The 18,572-nt window shown below is 30.0% G+C and overlaps 2 protein-coding genes across 2 annotated transcripts in view; one reads left to right on the top strand and one right to left on the bottom strand.

Annotated features, from left to right (window-relative positions):
* The window catches only part of LOC113375603 (probable G-protein coupled receptor 27), a 521,019-nt gene that overhangs the window by 257,538 nt on the left and 244,909 nt on the right, over positions 1 to 18,572 (top strand). The gene's annotated exons all lie outside the window — the stretch shown is intronic.
* Positions 4,365 to 7,473, bottom strand: LOC113378524 (integumentary mucin C.1-like). The gene is made up of 3 exons (XM_026619065.1): positions 7,448 to 7,473; positions 6,489 to 7,080; positions 4,365 to 5,211 (listed from the first exon to the last, which is right to left on the bottom strand). Exons 1-3 carry the CDS (start codon positions 7,469 to 7,471, stop codon positions 4,466 to 4,468), a joined length of 1,362 nt encoding a protein of 453 aa, XP_026474850.1. The 5' UTR covers positions 7,472 to 7,473; the 3' UTR covers positions 4,365 to 4,465.

The raw sequence follows: 18,572 nt of genomic DNA, 5'->3' as shown, positions 1-18,572 counted from the left end.
TTCTGACTCTCTTCAAATTGTTTAGAAATACCTTACTTAGCGAAACAACGTTTGCCGGATTAGCTAGTATTTTATAATAATATCATGTGCATCACATTACACTAAGAATTTAAATTTGTACTTTTACATTTACAATATGAATTTATTACAGTTTTTGTATAATAGGGAAGACTGGGTACGGTTTTGCTATAATACTGTGGTGAAAGTCGCCATAATAGCTATAGCTATATACTATATACTGATTTTGATGTAGGGTGGAAGGGAGCAACATGTAGCATGTTTTTTTATTTTAAACATGTTTCCATTTTTGCATTCAGTCTGCGCCCTACATTAACAAGAATTGTAGATTGCATTGTTTTTAAAGAGTTAAAAAATGTTTCCTTGTTCAATTTCTTTTAATAATAATTGTTTCTTGTATACATATAGAACACTTTGTTTGTTATTTTACTGTAAGTTGAACATCAGTAATTAATTACCATAAATTAGTTTGGATGATTTAACTCAGTTATGACGATGATTTGTTTCACTATCCCTTCTGAACGTAAAATTCGGGAGAGAGAAACGTGTATATAAATATATCATATTCAAATATTGCCTAGGTTTCATTGGGTTTTGTAAGAATTATTAATTTTAATAATTTGTGTATAAAAATTAGATGAATACATAGTCAAAATCATACCTCAATCGAAGTAGGCATGTAAGCATATGTGAAAAAAACAAATGCTTAAAATCTGACTTTAAATTACTCCAGTAGATTAGATGTGATGTATATTTAAACCGGCGTTTGTGTGTTTGTTGATTTATATTTTGATTTGATTGTATATTTATTATAATATATTTATTATTTAATTGCATATTTTTGTTACTTTTGTACTATTACAAAACATAATACAAACTTCAAATTTTAATTTAGCAGCGCCCTCGCGTCTGTAGTATATTCTTTAACTATCCTTTCTGAACATAAAATTCTAATAAATATTCTAATATTATCTAGGCTTCATAGGGTTATGTAAGAATTATTAATTTTAATAATTAATGTATAAAAATTAGATGAATACGTAGTCAGAATTATTTCTCAATCAAAATAGGCATGTAAGCATATGCGAAAAAAACAAATGCTTTAAGTAATCCGTCTGACGTGAAATTTGAAAGATTTTATTTATTTGTAAATAAAATCGAAATTTTAAAAATGTATAACAGAAACGATAAACGGATCTCGAATGCGGTCGACGGTGTCAAGGAATTGAATCGTAATACCCGAAGGCAACCATCGAAAGACATGACTGAAGCTATGCCTTCCACCAGCAGTGCGAGTAGTAATCTTCCCGAACCAAGTGATGAGAGAGTAGGATCTCCTTCTGAAGCTAGTGAAAATCATCCTGACCGAAGCGTCTTAACCGAATACCTGATCACGATTACGCTCGAACATATCCAAAATTTGATGGAATTTTTACTAGAAACACACGACATTCATTATATTGAAAGAGTGGCTTTCGAATTAAGACAAGAAATTGAAAAGTTACCGCTCAATTTTGATATTATTGATGAGGACTTGCATAAAGAATTACTACAGAAATTGTTAGGTAAGTGTTGCATAAATAGAGTTAATAAACCGAATAATTGGTTGGTCTCTTTGATACAGAGAAATACACGCAAGCAGATCAAGATTCAGGAAGCTCGAGATCTCAATCTGGGGATGATGCGTCTTTAGGGCTAAACAGGATGGATGAACATAATTGCAGAACAAGATTAAGAACTGATCCCGCTTTTAAGCAAATCCAAATGCGTCATTTAAATCATTCAGAGACGAGTAGTAAGGACCGAGGAGATCAGCAAGATGAGAATATTAATATTTGCCGAACGAGATCAAGTGCACCGATTGAAGAACCTTACGATGATAACCGATTTTCTGCTAAAGCAACTAGCAAAAAAACTCTGCGAAATCCCTTTTACATCCGAGATCAAGCTGGACGAAAACGGGGTCATTTCTCTAGAACTGAAAGTACTTCGAGTCGAAGTTTACAGGAGGATCAGAGCAGCATTTCAGTTTTAAGGAGAGAACTTGAACGTAAAAACAAAACCACTTTTTGGAACTTACATGATGCATCGACTGAAAATTCCGAAGATAGCTCGGATGAGGTGCAAGATGATCGTGGAAAACGTTCATAGTACAATCTGTGTGTTTAAACTTCACAATTTATAATATAATCAATTGTGTTATTAAATTAATAAAAGTGATGTTTTAAACTAGTATTATCATCATCAATTAGAGTTTTATTGAAAAACTTAGTTACTAGAAGTTGTTTTTCCGTATAATTTTCCATTGAAAATTTGTAGTTACAATCAATGTCATATGTTTATGCAGATACTTGATATTAATGATTGTTTTGATATTAATGAAATTTGAATGAATTTGATTTATTTTGTCACGATGCAAATTACTCGGAAGACCATAAATTGTGCTTTATTATTAATAAAAGTAAATATTTTCTCAAAAATTAGAAAAAGAACCATACTAAATATATCTTATATTATTGAAATTATTTACCCGTAGGTGAAAGTTTTATCAAGATAGAAATGTAAAGTTAATTATTTTCATGGTATTTATAATATGTTCACTCACATTCTACAAACAGAGAAACTTATTTTTTTACTAATTGTTAATGATTCAGATATTGTAAGATTTTATACTAAACATAAACTTATGAAAATATAATCAAGATTGCGTAAATATAATGAAATATAATACACGATTAAATTACAATGTCAACAACTTCAATTACCTAGTAGCAATAAAATTTATCATCAAACGAATAAAAAAGAAAATGTCACACATCTTGAATAGAATTGCAAAAAAATTTAAACTTCTAAAAAAATTTCTAAATTATCAAAAAAATCAAATTTAAAAATAATGAACAAATTTCTTGTAAACATACACATAAGTTGTTTATAAAATACGCTCCTCGCCCAATTTAGTAAGCACTTATAAATTTACAATATGTATTTATAATAAATAATCTATTTGAAAATATTCAAAAGAATTATTAATTATTTTCATTCCTCGAAATTTAATTACGGTACGAAAAGTTCCAGTAACTTGCCTCAAGGCACGATGCCGTGCACCCCACTAGTTTTTACTGCATTATAAAAACGGCTGAATCTGCTTTTACTATTATCTCAATTCTCGGTAAAGGCGTTTTCGACAAAATGTGTCAGATTTATAATGCAAATTATATTATATCATTGAAGACAATCTTGATAAACCAAACGTTAGTAACACAGGTAGAATAATTATCGATTAAATTACTAGATATTTGCTCTGAATTATGGGTAAAGATTAATAAATCTGTTTTATGGAACAATATGCTATTTTACAGTTTATGCCTTATGGATTGTGATACATAAAGTTTATAGCTACCATTAATTATCCACAACACTATAATAATAATATTGCTTTCATTACGAGGTCATATGTAGTTGCTATTCGAAAGTTGAAATCCACATGAGAATCATAGAAATTGACCTACTCGTTGTACTATATATAGTTCACTAATATTGTGAACTATATATAGTAGTAGATAATATATATCACAGTTTATAATAATTTTTAACAATATTACATTCATGAATAAAATTTATATTTGTATTCCTAATTTAATATTTACAACTTTAACAGGACATATATGAACATTGTCCGAGTTACACTATTTTTAGCAAAATATTACGAATCATGAACCAGTTTTGCATATAGCATGATACAATCGTAAGTAGAACTCGTAGTTAGAAACTAGTGACAACCGACAAATTGCTGAAACTTCCTGTACCATAATTGAACATTCAAGAAATAAAAATAATCAATAATCAATAAAATTGATCATCAATTAATAACAATTGATTTTAATTATGTTCATATAGTTTATTATTATAAATACTGTAAGTTTATAAGTACGTATTAAATTAGGCAAAGTGCGTACAAACATATGTTGTATATATAGACAAAATTATACTCAACTATCGTAAATTAAATGAAACTGTTTAAACCGTTTAAAAAATATCAACAAAAAAAACTTTCGTTAAAAAATGACGTTCGAGGTCGCACGATTTATGTCAACACATATTTTGACCTCTGCTTTTATATAGTAGCGTTAAAAAATAGCATACTTTTTATAGAAATAATGGTGATGGGCCATTTTACCCGCGAATCTTCAAGTCCGGCTCTACCCTGTATATATTATTATATAATTATTATTAAAATGTTATTACTCAATATATTACTTTAATGTTACTGATACTGTCACTTATGCTGCTCGAAAGTAAATTATTGTTTTTACACCTGTTGTGTATTTGAATGATAGCGTTATAGTAAATTGCCAATAAACTATTTTATTAAAAAACATTAAATATACATTTTCAAATTCTTCTAAATAATAATTAAAGATTGAACTTTGTTATATAACAATATTTGTTAACAAGATCCTCTGACACACCGTAATCTTTCTCGATCAAAATACGCCCCTTTATTGCACGTAAAATGTTCAGGTTCTTTTCCAATCGTGACGCATGAATAATACTTGCGGCAATCGTTTGGATCTTGCACCAAAGGTCCTACTTCATCGCAAATGTCTGGAAGCTCAGGAAGAGGAATTTCTGTGCTATTTTCGCAATTTCCTTTCACGCATTTTAATTTGACTGTATTGAAATAAGCACCTTTATTACAATTAAAATGTTTCGGTAATGATCCAATTTCTAGACATGTGTAATATGCGTGACAATCGTGTGGATCTTGCATCAGCGGACCTTGTTGTTTGCATGGTATTTCTTGCGGTGGTTTTGTTGCGGGAGTTTCCGTAGAAGTAGGCTTTGTGGAAGGTTCGGTTGGTGTTGTGGCAGACGTCGTGGTTGTTTCACCAGACGTGGAAGATTCGGTTGGTGTTGTGGCAGACGTCGTGGTTGTTTCACTAGACGTGGAAGATTCGGTTGGTGTTGTGGCAGACGTCGTGGTTGTTTCACTAGACGTGGAAGATTCGGTTGGTGTTGTGGCAGACGTCGTGGTTGTTTCACTAGACGTGGAAGATTCGGTTGGTGTTGTGGCAGACGTCGTGGTTGTTTCACTAGACGTGGAAGATTCGGTTGATGTTGTGGCAGACGTCGTGGTTGTTTCACTAGACGTGGAAGATTCGGTTGGCGTTGTGGCAGGCGTCGTGGTGGTTTCTGAAAATTGAAAAAAAAAATGTATTTCTCACAACCCATGCAAGTATATGGGCAGTACATCAATATGGGCCGGCCGTGGTCCCGTGGTAAGAACGTGGGCTAGCAAATCGTAGTCTCGGGTTCGAATCTAACCTCGGTCGGTTCGGTATCAAAGCAGCTTGATACCAAATTTTCACTTGAAATCATAGATTTCAAATATGATTTCAAGTGAAAATGGCCTTTCGTGGGCATAGCTGTAGTGGCAACATGCCACTCGGAAGTAAAAAGATACTAAGATTGTATCGCTTTGAAATACAAAGGAAGTCGAGTTGTATCCCCATACAACAGGAAAATGTAAGAGCTATGACATCGTGCAACCAGGATTTGAGTGCATTTTCAACTCAACCCACGGACCTGCCTTCGGAAGAAATATTCGTAAAGAAAAATGTAATAAACAGTAAAAATATGTAAAGAAAAAGTAAAATATATGTAGTATGTAAGATAAAAAAAAGAAAAAAAAAATAATTAGTAATAAAGTTTTTTTTTAAAAAAAAATCAATTAGTTTCGAACTAGATTTAAAAAAGCATTTATTATTGAGTAATAATAATCAAATGGGAATATATGATCCAGCTATATGAAATGTTAGATGTTGAAACGTGTAAATAATTGAAATTAGAATAATGTATGTAATGTAATAAATTATTTATAATGTATATATTTTTAATATATTGTGATATTTAATTTTAGAATAATAGTATGCAGTTAATTGTATGCTTGCATAATGGTGTTTATTAAATATGTGTATGTTGAAAGTAATATAAGTGGTGTTTTAATTAGTTAATAGTAAATTTGCTTAAAATATTATATATTATAATTATTATAATTATAATTATATATATATATATATATATATATATATATATATATGATTTAAATATCGCTGGTTAGCAATTGAAAAATAAAGATACTAATAGAAAACCTTCACAGCCAACTTGAATCGAATACATTTTATAAGTAAAATCATCACTTGATTACTTATGATAAATTTTATAATTTTATTCTAAACTTTAATATTTTGTTTTTTTAATTTTAAGAAAATTTTGATCAATAGTATTGATTAATAAAAACCACAGTAAAGCAGCAAAATATTTTTGATGGCTGATGATTTTCCTGGTTTGATTACTGAATGATGACTCACTGAAGTTTGATAAATAATTTTGTGATTTAATCTTTTTTTAATTCGACGATTGGTCTGCATTATAAATATACTATATATGTAAATTATTAAAAGGCTTACCATCTCTTACGCAAACTCTCTGCACTGCATCATATATCTCATTCTCATCACACCGATATAATAAAGGATATAATATTTTGTTGCTATTGAACCACAAGGTTTTTTCGGTGCACCTATAATATATATTTCTATTGCTCGGCCAAGCATTTTCATCTCCTATAGTATCACAATGAAATTGTAAGCGTTTACACGATTGATGATTCATGTTCAGGCTACAATTATTTTCTATAACATTATAAGCCTTGTAACCCCCACACTCGACAGGCTTAGATGATTCATTTGCAGTTTTACATTCATGATAACGCTGACAATCATACGGATCAGGAAAAACTCCTGGACCGGTGCAAGTTATAGAACCTTCCGAGAAACATGGGCTTGGATCTGCAGAACATCTACCCGCCCAGGTACTGCAAACTTCACCAGAACTACATGGACTTGTAGACACGGTGTTGAATTCACCCGTAGGTCCTCTACCACAAAAAGCTGTGACGCTGCAGTTGAGACAAAAAAAACCATCAACACCAATCTCAGAGCAGTTGTTAGTCTGCCGATTATCAATCGATTGCAAGGCTACGAATAGCCAAAAGTTGGCCTATGAATATATAAAAATAATTTAAATAAACTTCTAAATATATCTATAAATTTATAAAAATATAGCACTAGATATATAATAATTCGTAGAATAGCTAAAATTATAGACACATTTTTTTAGAAAATTTATAATTTGCACTTTATATTGAATAATTTTTAACATGTTTATTTTATGTTTTTATTATAAAGAACAAAAATAATCATAAAAAATAGAGACTTTGAAATTTTGATATTTTGTTCATTTCCTGTACACAGCTTTATTACTATTATTTAATACATATTAAAAAGTATTGAATTGATTGATTGATTATTGATTGTCATTTTGATATTAAATTTATCACTAATTTAGAATATTTTATTACACTCACCACAATTATAACTGACTTGATCATTGTCTTTTTTGTAAATACAAATGAATGATTGCAGTTGCAAATATATATAGATAAACTCTTATCTACCGTCAAGTGATTAGTTTTTAATTAAGATATGTATTATTTCTGACAATTACCACACAAATACGTTGATATATATATATATATATATATATATATATATATATATATATAATTTTCGTGCCATGTTGTCAGTGGTAATACTCCTCCGAAACGGCTTGACCGATTATTATGAAATTTCACGTTTAGTATGACTGTAAATCGGTCAGAATCTATTTTTCATACTCCCAAGTAGTAACAGTCTAAGAGCCAGTGAACTATTTGACTAACCTGTTTTCTTAAATTTTTAAATTTCAATTTTTAAATGTGTTTCACAAATTTGATTTAAACAATATTCGCACTACTAAAAGAAAAAACAATAGGCTTTCGAATAACGCGAATAAGAAAGAAATTAAACAAAACGCACTATCCGAAAACATTAATTGAATAATTGTTTTATCCTTTTTAGCTAATAATAAAGGATAATTTAGCATATTTTACTATACATTATGTCGTCTAAGCCAATATGAGTTGAATCACGTAATTTTTTTTTTGATATCTTTTACAGTTACACCAAAAATTGAGTTTGAAAAGGGGCCCCATTTGCATATTTTCGATGATATCTCGGCCATAAGCTGAGAGACAAAGATGAAGTTTGGTATATCATATGTTTTTAAAAAGACCTTAAAATGGCGTATAAATTATTCAAATATGTATTATATATTAGTCAATTATGTATGGCAATGCGCCCACACCCTTGCGCGTCGTGACTATTATGTACTCGTCTGACAGACCCTTGCAACCGTCAGAATGGGCTAGCTTTTTACATATGCTTTCTGAACAATTAAAAGAATACATCCTCAAAATTTGAGCTTTGTGAAAGCGAATTAAATTTATTTTTTACATTTTTAAAAACTAGAGGGATGATGAGGTAATTGCGAGATGCTTGCACTTTCTTAATGTACCGATAATAAAACATCATTAAAAAAATTTCTGAGAAAACAGGTTAGTCAAATAGTTCACTGGCTCTTAGACTATAAGGATTATCCATCCTAAGATTTTTCTTCTTGTTTTCTTTATTCAACTAACGTTAAACAGATATGTGGTTTAGTTTATAGCCAATTTTTTTTAGATTTGTATTTGTAAGAGTTATTCCTGTCTTTTAATTTTACATTAAACGGTAAGTTTCACCTAACTTTTGTTATGTACCTAAAGTTTTCTTTAAGCTCTCATTAACAATATATTTACAAATGTTAATGAACATTCAGTATTTATTTATTGAAACTCATAAAATAGCAATATTCATTCATAAAATTACAATTTTTAAAATAATAATGAAACAAAAATAAAAGATTCAATTTTTTTAGAACTTTGAAACAAATAGATTTTTGAGAATTTTAACATTTCTGAAGAGAATTGACATTTTTGGATCTTTGGAATTTTTTATACTTTAAAATAATTTCGAAAGTTTTTTTAAAGCAATCGTGATACGTTGGCTGTTCTTGTTATTAAAATCTCTATAATATATTTAAATAATTTGATGTGCACATGTCTAATGATCATTTTTGTCTGCCAAGTGGCATTTTTTTACTTTTTCTATTGGATCTCCGAAACCCCTAGACCTGCCTTCAAAAACTTGCATCATTTCTTCATTTCGTCAGTACAAATGAAATGTATTTTGAATCATTCAAACTCCGCGCCGTTCTCTCAAAAATTGAATTATTATTTTTTGCAAGTAAATTATATCAATTTTCATCTGAAATAATTTTATGTAAAAGAGTAAAGAAAACTTTTTATCAGGTATAAGTATTAGTGAAATGTCCACCGTCGGTGAGGACCGAGAGATCAAAAGGTTTAATAGTGCAATCATTAAAAATAATATGGCGTCAGAAGAAAATGTAACACTTAATAATACTGCAAGTAGCCCAATTCCAATCAGCAGCGCATTACAAACTGCAAGTACATCTAGTAATAATTATATACATCAATACAATGCAGCAGAATCAAACACAAGCGGCGTTTCTTGGCAATCTTAACGGCTTTATACTCTATCAATATGGACAATAACAGTCCCGTACAACCGATTGTAAGTAAACCTCCACTGATTTTCATCTATAGCGTCGATAAAATAAACGACATAACAGACGCTATCAACAAGATCCACGCGAACAATATTTTCTAAGAAGTCTGACAAATAATAACTTCAATAATTTCTGCAATTTCGAAATTTCAATCAATTGAAAGAAGAAAAAGCCTACAAAATAGTAATAAGAAACCTACACTTTACCACAGACATCGACAATATCAAATCGGAATTAGCAAATCAAGGTCGCACATTTAGGAACGTAACAAACATTAGGCATAGAATATCAAAACAACCTTTGAATATGTTTTTCGTCGACCTCGAGCCAGCAAACAACAACAAAAAATCTATGACATTTATAAAATATCAAACAACATAATACGAATTGAGCCTCCGAACAAAAATTATAATATCATACAGTGCACGTGCTGCCAATTGTACAATCATACTCAAAGACATTGCCTTACCATATGCCTGTCTAAAGTGAGAAGATAACCACAATACAAAAATCTGCACCAAAGATCCCAATACCCCAGCGTGCTGCTGTCTCTGCGGAGGGGTCTACACTGCTAATCACCGTGGTTGCGACTATTACAAAGAAATAAATGACCAAATAAATAATTTCAACAATAGTAAATCAATCGATAATATGAGATTCAAAATAACACTCCATAACACAAACAAATAAGACAAACCCCATACATTTCCTCCAACAATCAGAACAAGAAACCCCGACTTATCTTACACAAACATAACAAAAAATTCTTTTAAAAAGGTAGTTAAAATAGCACAATGGAATGCCAAGGGCTTAATACCACATAAAAACGAATTGGAATGTTTTCTAAAATTGAACCATGTACATATTATTTTAATTTCTGAACCACACTTTACAGATAAAACATTTTTCAAAGTTCACGAATACACAACTTATAATGCTAATCACCCAACTGGAAGTTCGAGGTGGCAATGAAAAATAACTTAAACTTCATAGTGGTTCCTTCAAATCTTGAAAAAGAATTTATTCAATCAACGCAAATTGCGTTTGTAGCCTATCTTTACGATCTCCGTGTATCTGCAGTGTACTGTTCACCGAAATGCAAAATTTCGTCTTCAGAGTATACATCATATACATCTTTTTTTTCTAGGGGCAGTTAATATTTACTCCGATTTCAAAGGCAACAAAGCAAAAAATAACAATTCCTATTGAGATGGAAAACTTAATAATAGCGAGACACTTGGCAGCAGTCGCATGGGCCTTTAGATTCTTAGACTTCTCTCAATCATCTCAATAATATCTTGAGAAAAAAAAATAAAGAAATGAAATCATTCAAATCCTATCTGATGGAACTTAATAGATTCGACAACTCGATTTGGTTATCTATTACCCGAAAGGGCAAACCACATCAAATAAATTATTCTTCAAAAATACAATACCAAAACAACTCCAAATGGTCGAAGAGTACAAAAGAGAAAGCATTTGCTGATCACATGCGAATTACTTTCAGTGCTCAAAACATAACTCCAAATTTAGAAATAGAACAATTACTACAGTCAAATATCCAATCATCCTCAATAAGACACTTTTTGCCCAATGACGTTTCTGAAGCAAATAAGAATTAAAAAAATAAGTCTGCTCCCGGATTAGATAAAATAACGCTAAAAATGCTAAAAGATCTGCCCATGAAAACAGTTTTTTTCTTAACTGATATCTATAATTCTATATTACAATTTAATTATTGGCCTATTGCTTGAAAGACAGCCGAAATTGTTATTATAGCGAAATCAAACAAAGGCCCTCACTTCACTTCTTCATATCGACCAATCAGTCTTTTGCCAATTATTTCTAAACTAATAGAAAAATTTCTACACCGCAGATTGCTCGAAGATTATCCTCATACTAACTGGCTACCTAACCATCACTTTGGCTTTGCAAAGGAACATTCCACTACACAATAGTGCAACAGGATTCCAGACTTTTATACAAAATCTATTTAACATTCCATTCTTACTTCAAAATTCTAAAATCATTTCCTTATAATCGAAAATTTCGTGTAAAAATAAAAGGAGAGACTTCCGTCATCAGAAATATAGCATGCGGTGTACCACAGGGCAGTATGCGAAACCCATTATTATATCTCCTATACACGCATGATATGTCTACTGATTAGTTAGCTGATAAGTTAGCATAGCTTTATTATCACAACATAAAGATATTTTATTAGCTAATTTACAGGTCCTTAAAACTACATAACAATCCGACTCTTCATTTAAATAACAAAATAATTCCTTCCTTGCATGATGACTCGAAACTAAATTGGAAAACTCACATTAAATATAAGAAAAAATAAATTCAAATAAAACTCAAGGAGTTGTATTGGCTTATAAGGGAAAAATCAGACCTATCTCTCGAGAACAAAGAGCTCATTTACAAAAGCATAATTATTCCAATTTGAACCTATGGTATAGAACTGTAGGGTTGCGCGTACAAATTGAATGTCAATATTATACAAATATGCCAAAATAAAATTTTAGGGATACTCACTAATGCACCATGGTAATTTTCTGTAAATGCATTTTTTGCACACCATCTACTCAAGAAAAATGTTTTTTGAATTAATCTAATCGGATAATCTGTTCTCTCAAAAACTGCTCTACAGCTTTTACACCCTTTGCGCTCCATACCTTAGAAATGGCAAAATTGCCTTTTGCAAAAACGCTTCGCGATCGCGTACGAACAGAATGATTTTTTAATCATACAAATCGGTTATTCCATACTGTCGAAAATGTAGAGGAAATTTGTTTGAACCATATAAATAAACTTCAAAATTAAAAGTTTTGGTACGGAACCCAAAAAAATTTACACAAAATGTGTACATATTATTAAAATTGTTTTTTATCAATTTGGAACCATTTGAGCCTTTGGGAGCAAACAAATTCGAAATTGTCCATATTAAGGACCATCCTAATATATATATATATATATATATATATATATATATATATATATATATATATATATTAGCATATATATATATATATATATATATTGCTATTTTAGTTACATTTCACTATTGACATTGCATTCAATCGTTTTTGCGATAAATATTATTAACCTTCACAAAATGTTAATCATAGATTGTTACTCATTATCAATTTAGATTATCAAAAGCATTTACAAAAATAGTTTGATAATATATCAGATAATTTTTAAGTATTAAAAACAAACTCTTTGTAGTATGCCGATTTATTATTTTTGCGTCTAACTTAAATAAAATGATTTGAAATCACAAATAAAAATTTTATCAATAGAGAAGGTAGAGTACAATACAAACTTTTTGTAAAACACTAATTCTTGTATCCAATTTTCCAATTGTAAGGTATGCCAAAATGTTCAGAAATCTTTGAAACGTAAAGATATATATATATATATATATATATATATATATATATATATATTCATTTTCATTTTTTTGTTGCGATTACTATAACTTGCCATACGAGAAGTTACTAGTGGTGGATGGTATCGTGACTTAAGGCAATCAAAGAATATTAAATGTTTTCAAATAGATTATTATAAATACTGTAACTTTTATTATTTGTATTTTATCGATAAAATATAATAGCTTATAAATTACACGACGACTTTTCTACATGTTTACATGAAAAGTATAAAAACAAAAATCAATAATAAAGCGGTGTTATAATAAATACGATATAAGATTTTCGAATTTCTAAAAATTGAGAAAATTTTAGAGTAAAAATTATTTATTTAGCAATAAAATTAAAATCCAAATCAATTTCGATATTAAAAAAAATATTTTTTTGAAATTGTTAAAATTTTTCTTTGCTTTCTCCAAAAACTAATACTTTCTTCACACAATATAAAAAACTGCCATTTTCTGCACATTTAGCTCCGCATCTCTGAATCGGCTAGACCTGTCTTTGCCAAAAACTAATTACCACTTTTCCCCCTCAATACAAATTGAATGTTCAAAATCAAGATAAGAAGTTTAAATTTCGAGCTACAGCTACAGCATAAGCAAAGCAAGCAACAAGGCTATTCAACTACATTCTCTTCTTATCAATCTTTCCTTATTTAATTAGTAGAATTTAGTACGATCTGTGTTAGGTTGAAATCGTTAAAAAATTTAAAATCACTCAAAACGAAGCAACTACAAATTAAATCGCGATTAGCATATTTCGAAATGATATGCCAGCAATGGTCACACATACCTGTGTGTGAATTGAATATTTCTGAATTAAGCCGTTGAAGATACGGTTGTCAAAATAGCAACTTTACTTGATAACGAAGAAGAAATTGATAATTTATTTGATAACGAATTAGAATAGTTTTTTGACAAATACCACAAATGCTTGACAACATTATCAAGGCTTAGTCAAGTAGCTTTAAATATATCTTATACTAGTTCGGAATTCAATTCGAATTATAGTACAACATATATTGAAGGTAACATTAAACCTCAATTTTACTTAGCTTAACTAAACATTTATAAATCAGTTTTGGTATCAAATCATAAATCTATCTTAGAAGTTCATACATCTTCTGAAATATGCGAACCATACAACGATAAAAAATATTTTACTACGGAAACTAAAAAACAACGCAAAGAGCATTTCGTTACTAATAAAACTTGGACAATTGACGGAAGTTTTGGTACTATAATTCAGTTTGCAAAAAATATCAAAGACATAGAATAGAGTAAACAAGTAACATTAGAACGTCATATTTCGCTTGCAAACAAAATTCAATTCACCGAATATGATAACTTCATAAAGACAAGCATACCAAAAATAAGTTTCTATTTACCATATCAAGGCATGTTAAAGTGAATCAACTTAACAACGAAATTTCGCGTAATTTTGGAAGCGCCTTGTAAATTTAATACAAGTCTGCTGTTGACTGAGTTACAACTTAGAACGAATATCCGGAACGAAATGTTTTTCATTATACCAATTTTTAAAATGCCTAATGGCCAAGTTTTGGTTCAGATAAAGAGAGATGCACCAAACAATTTGGAGAAAAATTTACAATAACCAAATAGACAACAATCAACTACATACGTTCTTATCAATTCGGTGATTAGAACAATAACCTAAACAAAAACTTTATTAGAAATCCCCAGAAATTATTTTAACGTTGATAGTTCATTAGCTAGAGCTGATAAAATAATGAAAATTTATTAACAACAATCTCACTAACATTTTAAAGCAAGCTAAACTCAATCTTTATGAATTGAATTCCAATCATTCAAAACTTTTAATTTTAGTTCTAAATCGTCTAAGAACGAAATTACATGTCTCTACATATAGCGCGCGTATGAATGTATTTTTCACTTTTAATTCTATAAAACTAATAACGCAAATTGCTAGAACTTCCCGTACCGTAACGAAATGTTTGAGGAATACTGAATGTTTTCAAATAGATTATTATAAATATTGTAACATTGTCTAATAATAATAAGAATTATATAAACTGAATTTCAAAGTTGAAATTATTTGTTTAAAGTATATTAGAACTATAGTCAGGATTAAAAATAAAATCTGAATTATTTTCGATATACAAAAAATTAAAAAAAAAAACAAAAAAAAATGGAACAATAATTTTTTTTTCCAAAATCAATTATTTTGTTAAGACAAGCAGAAAGTTCTTTGAATCATTCAAATCGGACGCTTAGTTCTCTCAAAAACTGCCATTTTTTACATATTTAGCTCCGTATCTTCGAAATGGCTGGGCCTGCCTTCGCCAAAAACTAATAAGCACTTCTCCCAATCATTACTAATTGAATGTTTTTTAGAACATTCAAATCGGATACTCCGTTCTCTCAAAAAGTCGATTTCTATTTTCTGCACTCTTTGCTACGTATCCTCGAAACGGCTGGACCTGCCTTTGCCAAAAACTAATCAGCTCTTTTCCCTATCGATAGGAATCGAATGCTTTTTGAACCATTCAAATCGGTTGATCCGTTCGCCCGGAAACGTGACTGGAAATTTGTATCCATACATACATACACACACACACACACATCCATTTTTTCTGAGGTATGCCAAAATGTTCCGAAACCTTCAAAACGTCGAGAAATGTAAAAATTTTTAATTCCGATTTTCGGCCCATTACAATAACTTACCCTACGGGAAGTTAATAAAATTAATAGTGAAAAAATCTAGAATAGCACAACAAATCATTGGTCCTTCGAAAAAATCAATCAAACCATACAAAGAGTCACCATAATACTGGATTTGAATAATTCAAAAAACATTGATTCGTATTGATTAGGAGACGTGCTGATTAGTTTTTGGCGAAGGCAGGTCTAGCTGTTCCAAAGTTACGGGGCAAAAAGTGCCAAAAACGGTAACTCAGTTTTTAAGAGAACGGAACGTCCGATTTTAATAATTCAAAAAACATTTTCCTTGTATTGACGAAATGAACAACTGGTAATGTTGGAAAGGCAGACCCAGCGGTTATAGACTTTCAATAAATATAAGTTAGAGAAATGTCATTTTTGGCGGTCAAAAATGTTTATCGGACATGTGTACATCAAATTATCAGATATTTTATAGAGATTTTAATAATGTGTACACATTTTGTGTAAATTTTTTTGGGTTTTGTGCCAAGATTTTTGACTACGGTATGGTAAGTTTCAGCAATTTGCTTTAAGGCACGATGCTATGCACCCTACTAGTTAAAATAACAATAATAGCACAACCAGTAAACTACAAGACGTACGAGTAATAAAACAGTTAATAAAACGTAGCAGCTGCAACGTTGCACACGTGGTAGCTACGTAACCTGAAATATCTGATCAAAATATATCATATTGTTCTGTTACAGCAATAAGCGATGTTTTTGTGTAATGTTGCTATAGTTAAATAATATCTATTTTGACTTCTATTTTAAAAGCAATTTTGGAACATAATTTCTATCGTATAGGGCATATCGATAAAACAATCTAAAGTAAAATTTTTCATAAAAAACATGATATTTTTTGTTGCAAAAAATTGGTGAGTTTCTTATTTATTTCTGGATTTTTTAGGTTTAACTTGAATCTATACTGTTGAAGATATAAATTTGTTTGTTTTTTTTTGTTTCGGATGGAAATTGTAACCTGCATCTTTTCCACCAAATGGCACATGCATACTCGTGGCGCCCCGGAAAAATGCTTATACCAAGCATATTATTACATATATTTTCAAAAGAAAAGAAGAATGCTGAATTATATAACAATAAAACTTGATGGTTTGGTTTTAATTAAATATTTGTTTCCTTCCTTAAAAATTCCTCAAAAAAACGATTTTTATAAGCTTCAAAAGCAGGCTCTCCACTTAAGGACCACCCTAATTTGCACATCAAATTATCAGACATTTTATAACGATTTTAATAATGAGTACATATTTCCACTCAATTTTTTTGAGTTTTAACCAAGATTTATAATTTTTAAAGTTTACTTATATACTGACCGCAAGACATACTGATTACCTTTTGCGAAGGACACGTCTAGCTGTTTCAAAAAGGTTGTGCATCTTTAATATTTATATTTTGATCATTCCAAATAATGTTCAAAAATCAAGTTTTCTATGTCTTAACATAATTGAGATAAATCAGAGCGATCTTAATTTCTATCTCAACGAAATAAGTATTCTAGCAAAAAATTACCTCGTAAAACGCAGGGAAAAAACAAATAATGTCAAGGCAGAGTTTACAGAGCTTCATTTGAATATTTCCGTGTCGTCGTTCAGTTTTCTCGGCGTTCATTTGCTTATATATTGCTTCTGCTCAACATGGATAAAGGGAGACCATTCATTTAGTTGTCATATATTGACTTAACTTGTTTTAAGGAACAAGTAATGTATACACAGCATCAAGATTTGGGTTTAAATCTATAAACCAAACACAAAAGCCGTAAACCTTTATCCAGAGGTATAGCCCAAGCTTACATATGTGAAATAATACGTATTTGAATTGATTTTCAAGGTTATATGATACTTAAAACATTTTTAAAGTGTAATATATTTTTGCATACTTTATTAATTTAACAGATTATTGAGTTTCCATAAAATTAGTAACAAGTTTATACAACATATATTCTTACTCATATTTAAGGTTTCATAAAATAATGAAATAATGTTGTTAATTTGCATTTTCATTGCAGCTTCGTATGAATTTATGTTGCGTATTTAAACTTGTGAAACACCGTTGATTTATAAATAAACTAATCATCAATTTGCAGTAGGGTAAGTTATAGTAAACGCAAAAAAACGAAATTGAAAATTCTTTTATATCTGTACGTTTCATAACCTCCTGAACATTCTGGCATACGTTAGAAAAAAATGGATGTATGTGTGTGTGGGTGTGCGGATACTGTTTTTTGTCCACGATTTTGAGAGCACGGATTTCAATTCAAAAATTTTTGATTGCTACTGATGGGAAGACGTGCTGGTTAGTTTTGAAGATGTGGGCAAAAAGTGCCAAAAATGGCAATTTGGTTTTTGAGAGAACAGAGCGGCAGATTGAATGGAAAAATACTTCACTTTACTTAAATGAAAAATTAATTTTTAGACATAAACTAGTGGGGCGCATGACATCGTGCCTTAAGGCAAATTGCTGGAACTTTTCGTACCAAAAATTATTATTTTTTAAAAACAATTAACATTTTTGAAAAATAATTACTTCGAAAAAAAATAGATTTTCGAGAAACTACAAATTTGACAAAAAATTACTTTTTTTGAAAAAAAAAACTTTTTTTGAAAAAAAAATGTTCTTTTTATTTTGACATAATTTGAAAATTCTGAACTTTTTTTCAATGCAATTGTGCTGATTTATATAGTGCATAGAGACAAAATGTCAAAGCGCGTAAGCGCCGCGTCGCCGTCTAACGGATGAACATTGGTACGGAATGCATAGGAACGTAAAGAAAATTTATACTTATTGTTAAAATCTCTATAAAATATCTGATAATTTGA

The sequence above is a fragment of the Ctenocephalides felis genome, unplaced genomic scaffold, assembly GCF_003426905.1.
Source record: "Ctenocephalides felis isolate EL2017-DRISC unplaced genomic scaffold, ASM342690v1 CF-g0.4_SCAFFOLD_01886, whole genome shotgun sequence".
Lineage (NCBI taxonomy): Eukaryota > Metazoa > Arthropoda > Insecta > Siphonaptera > Pulicidae > Ctenocephalides > Ctenocephalides felis.
This window is presented reverse-complemented; position numbering and strand designations above follow the sequence as displayed.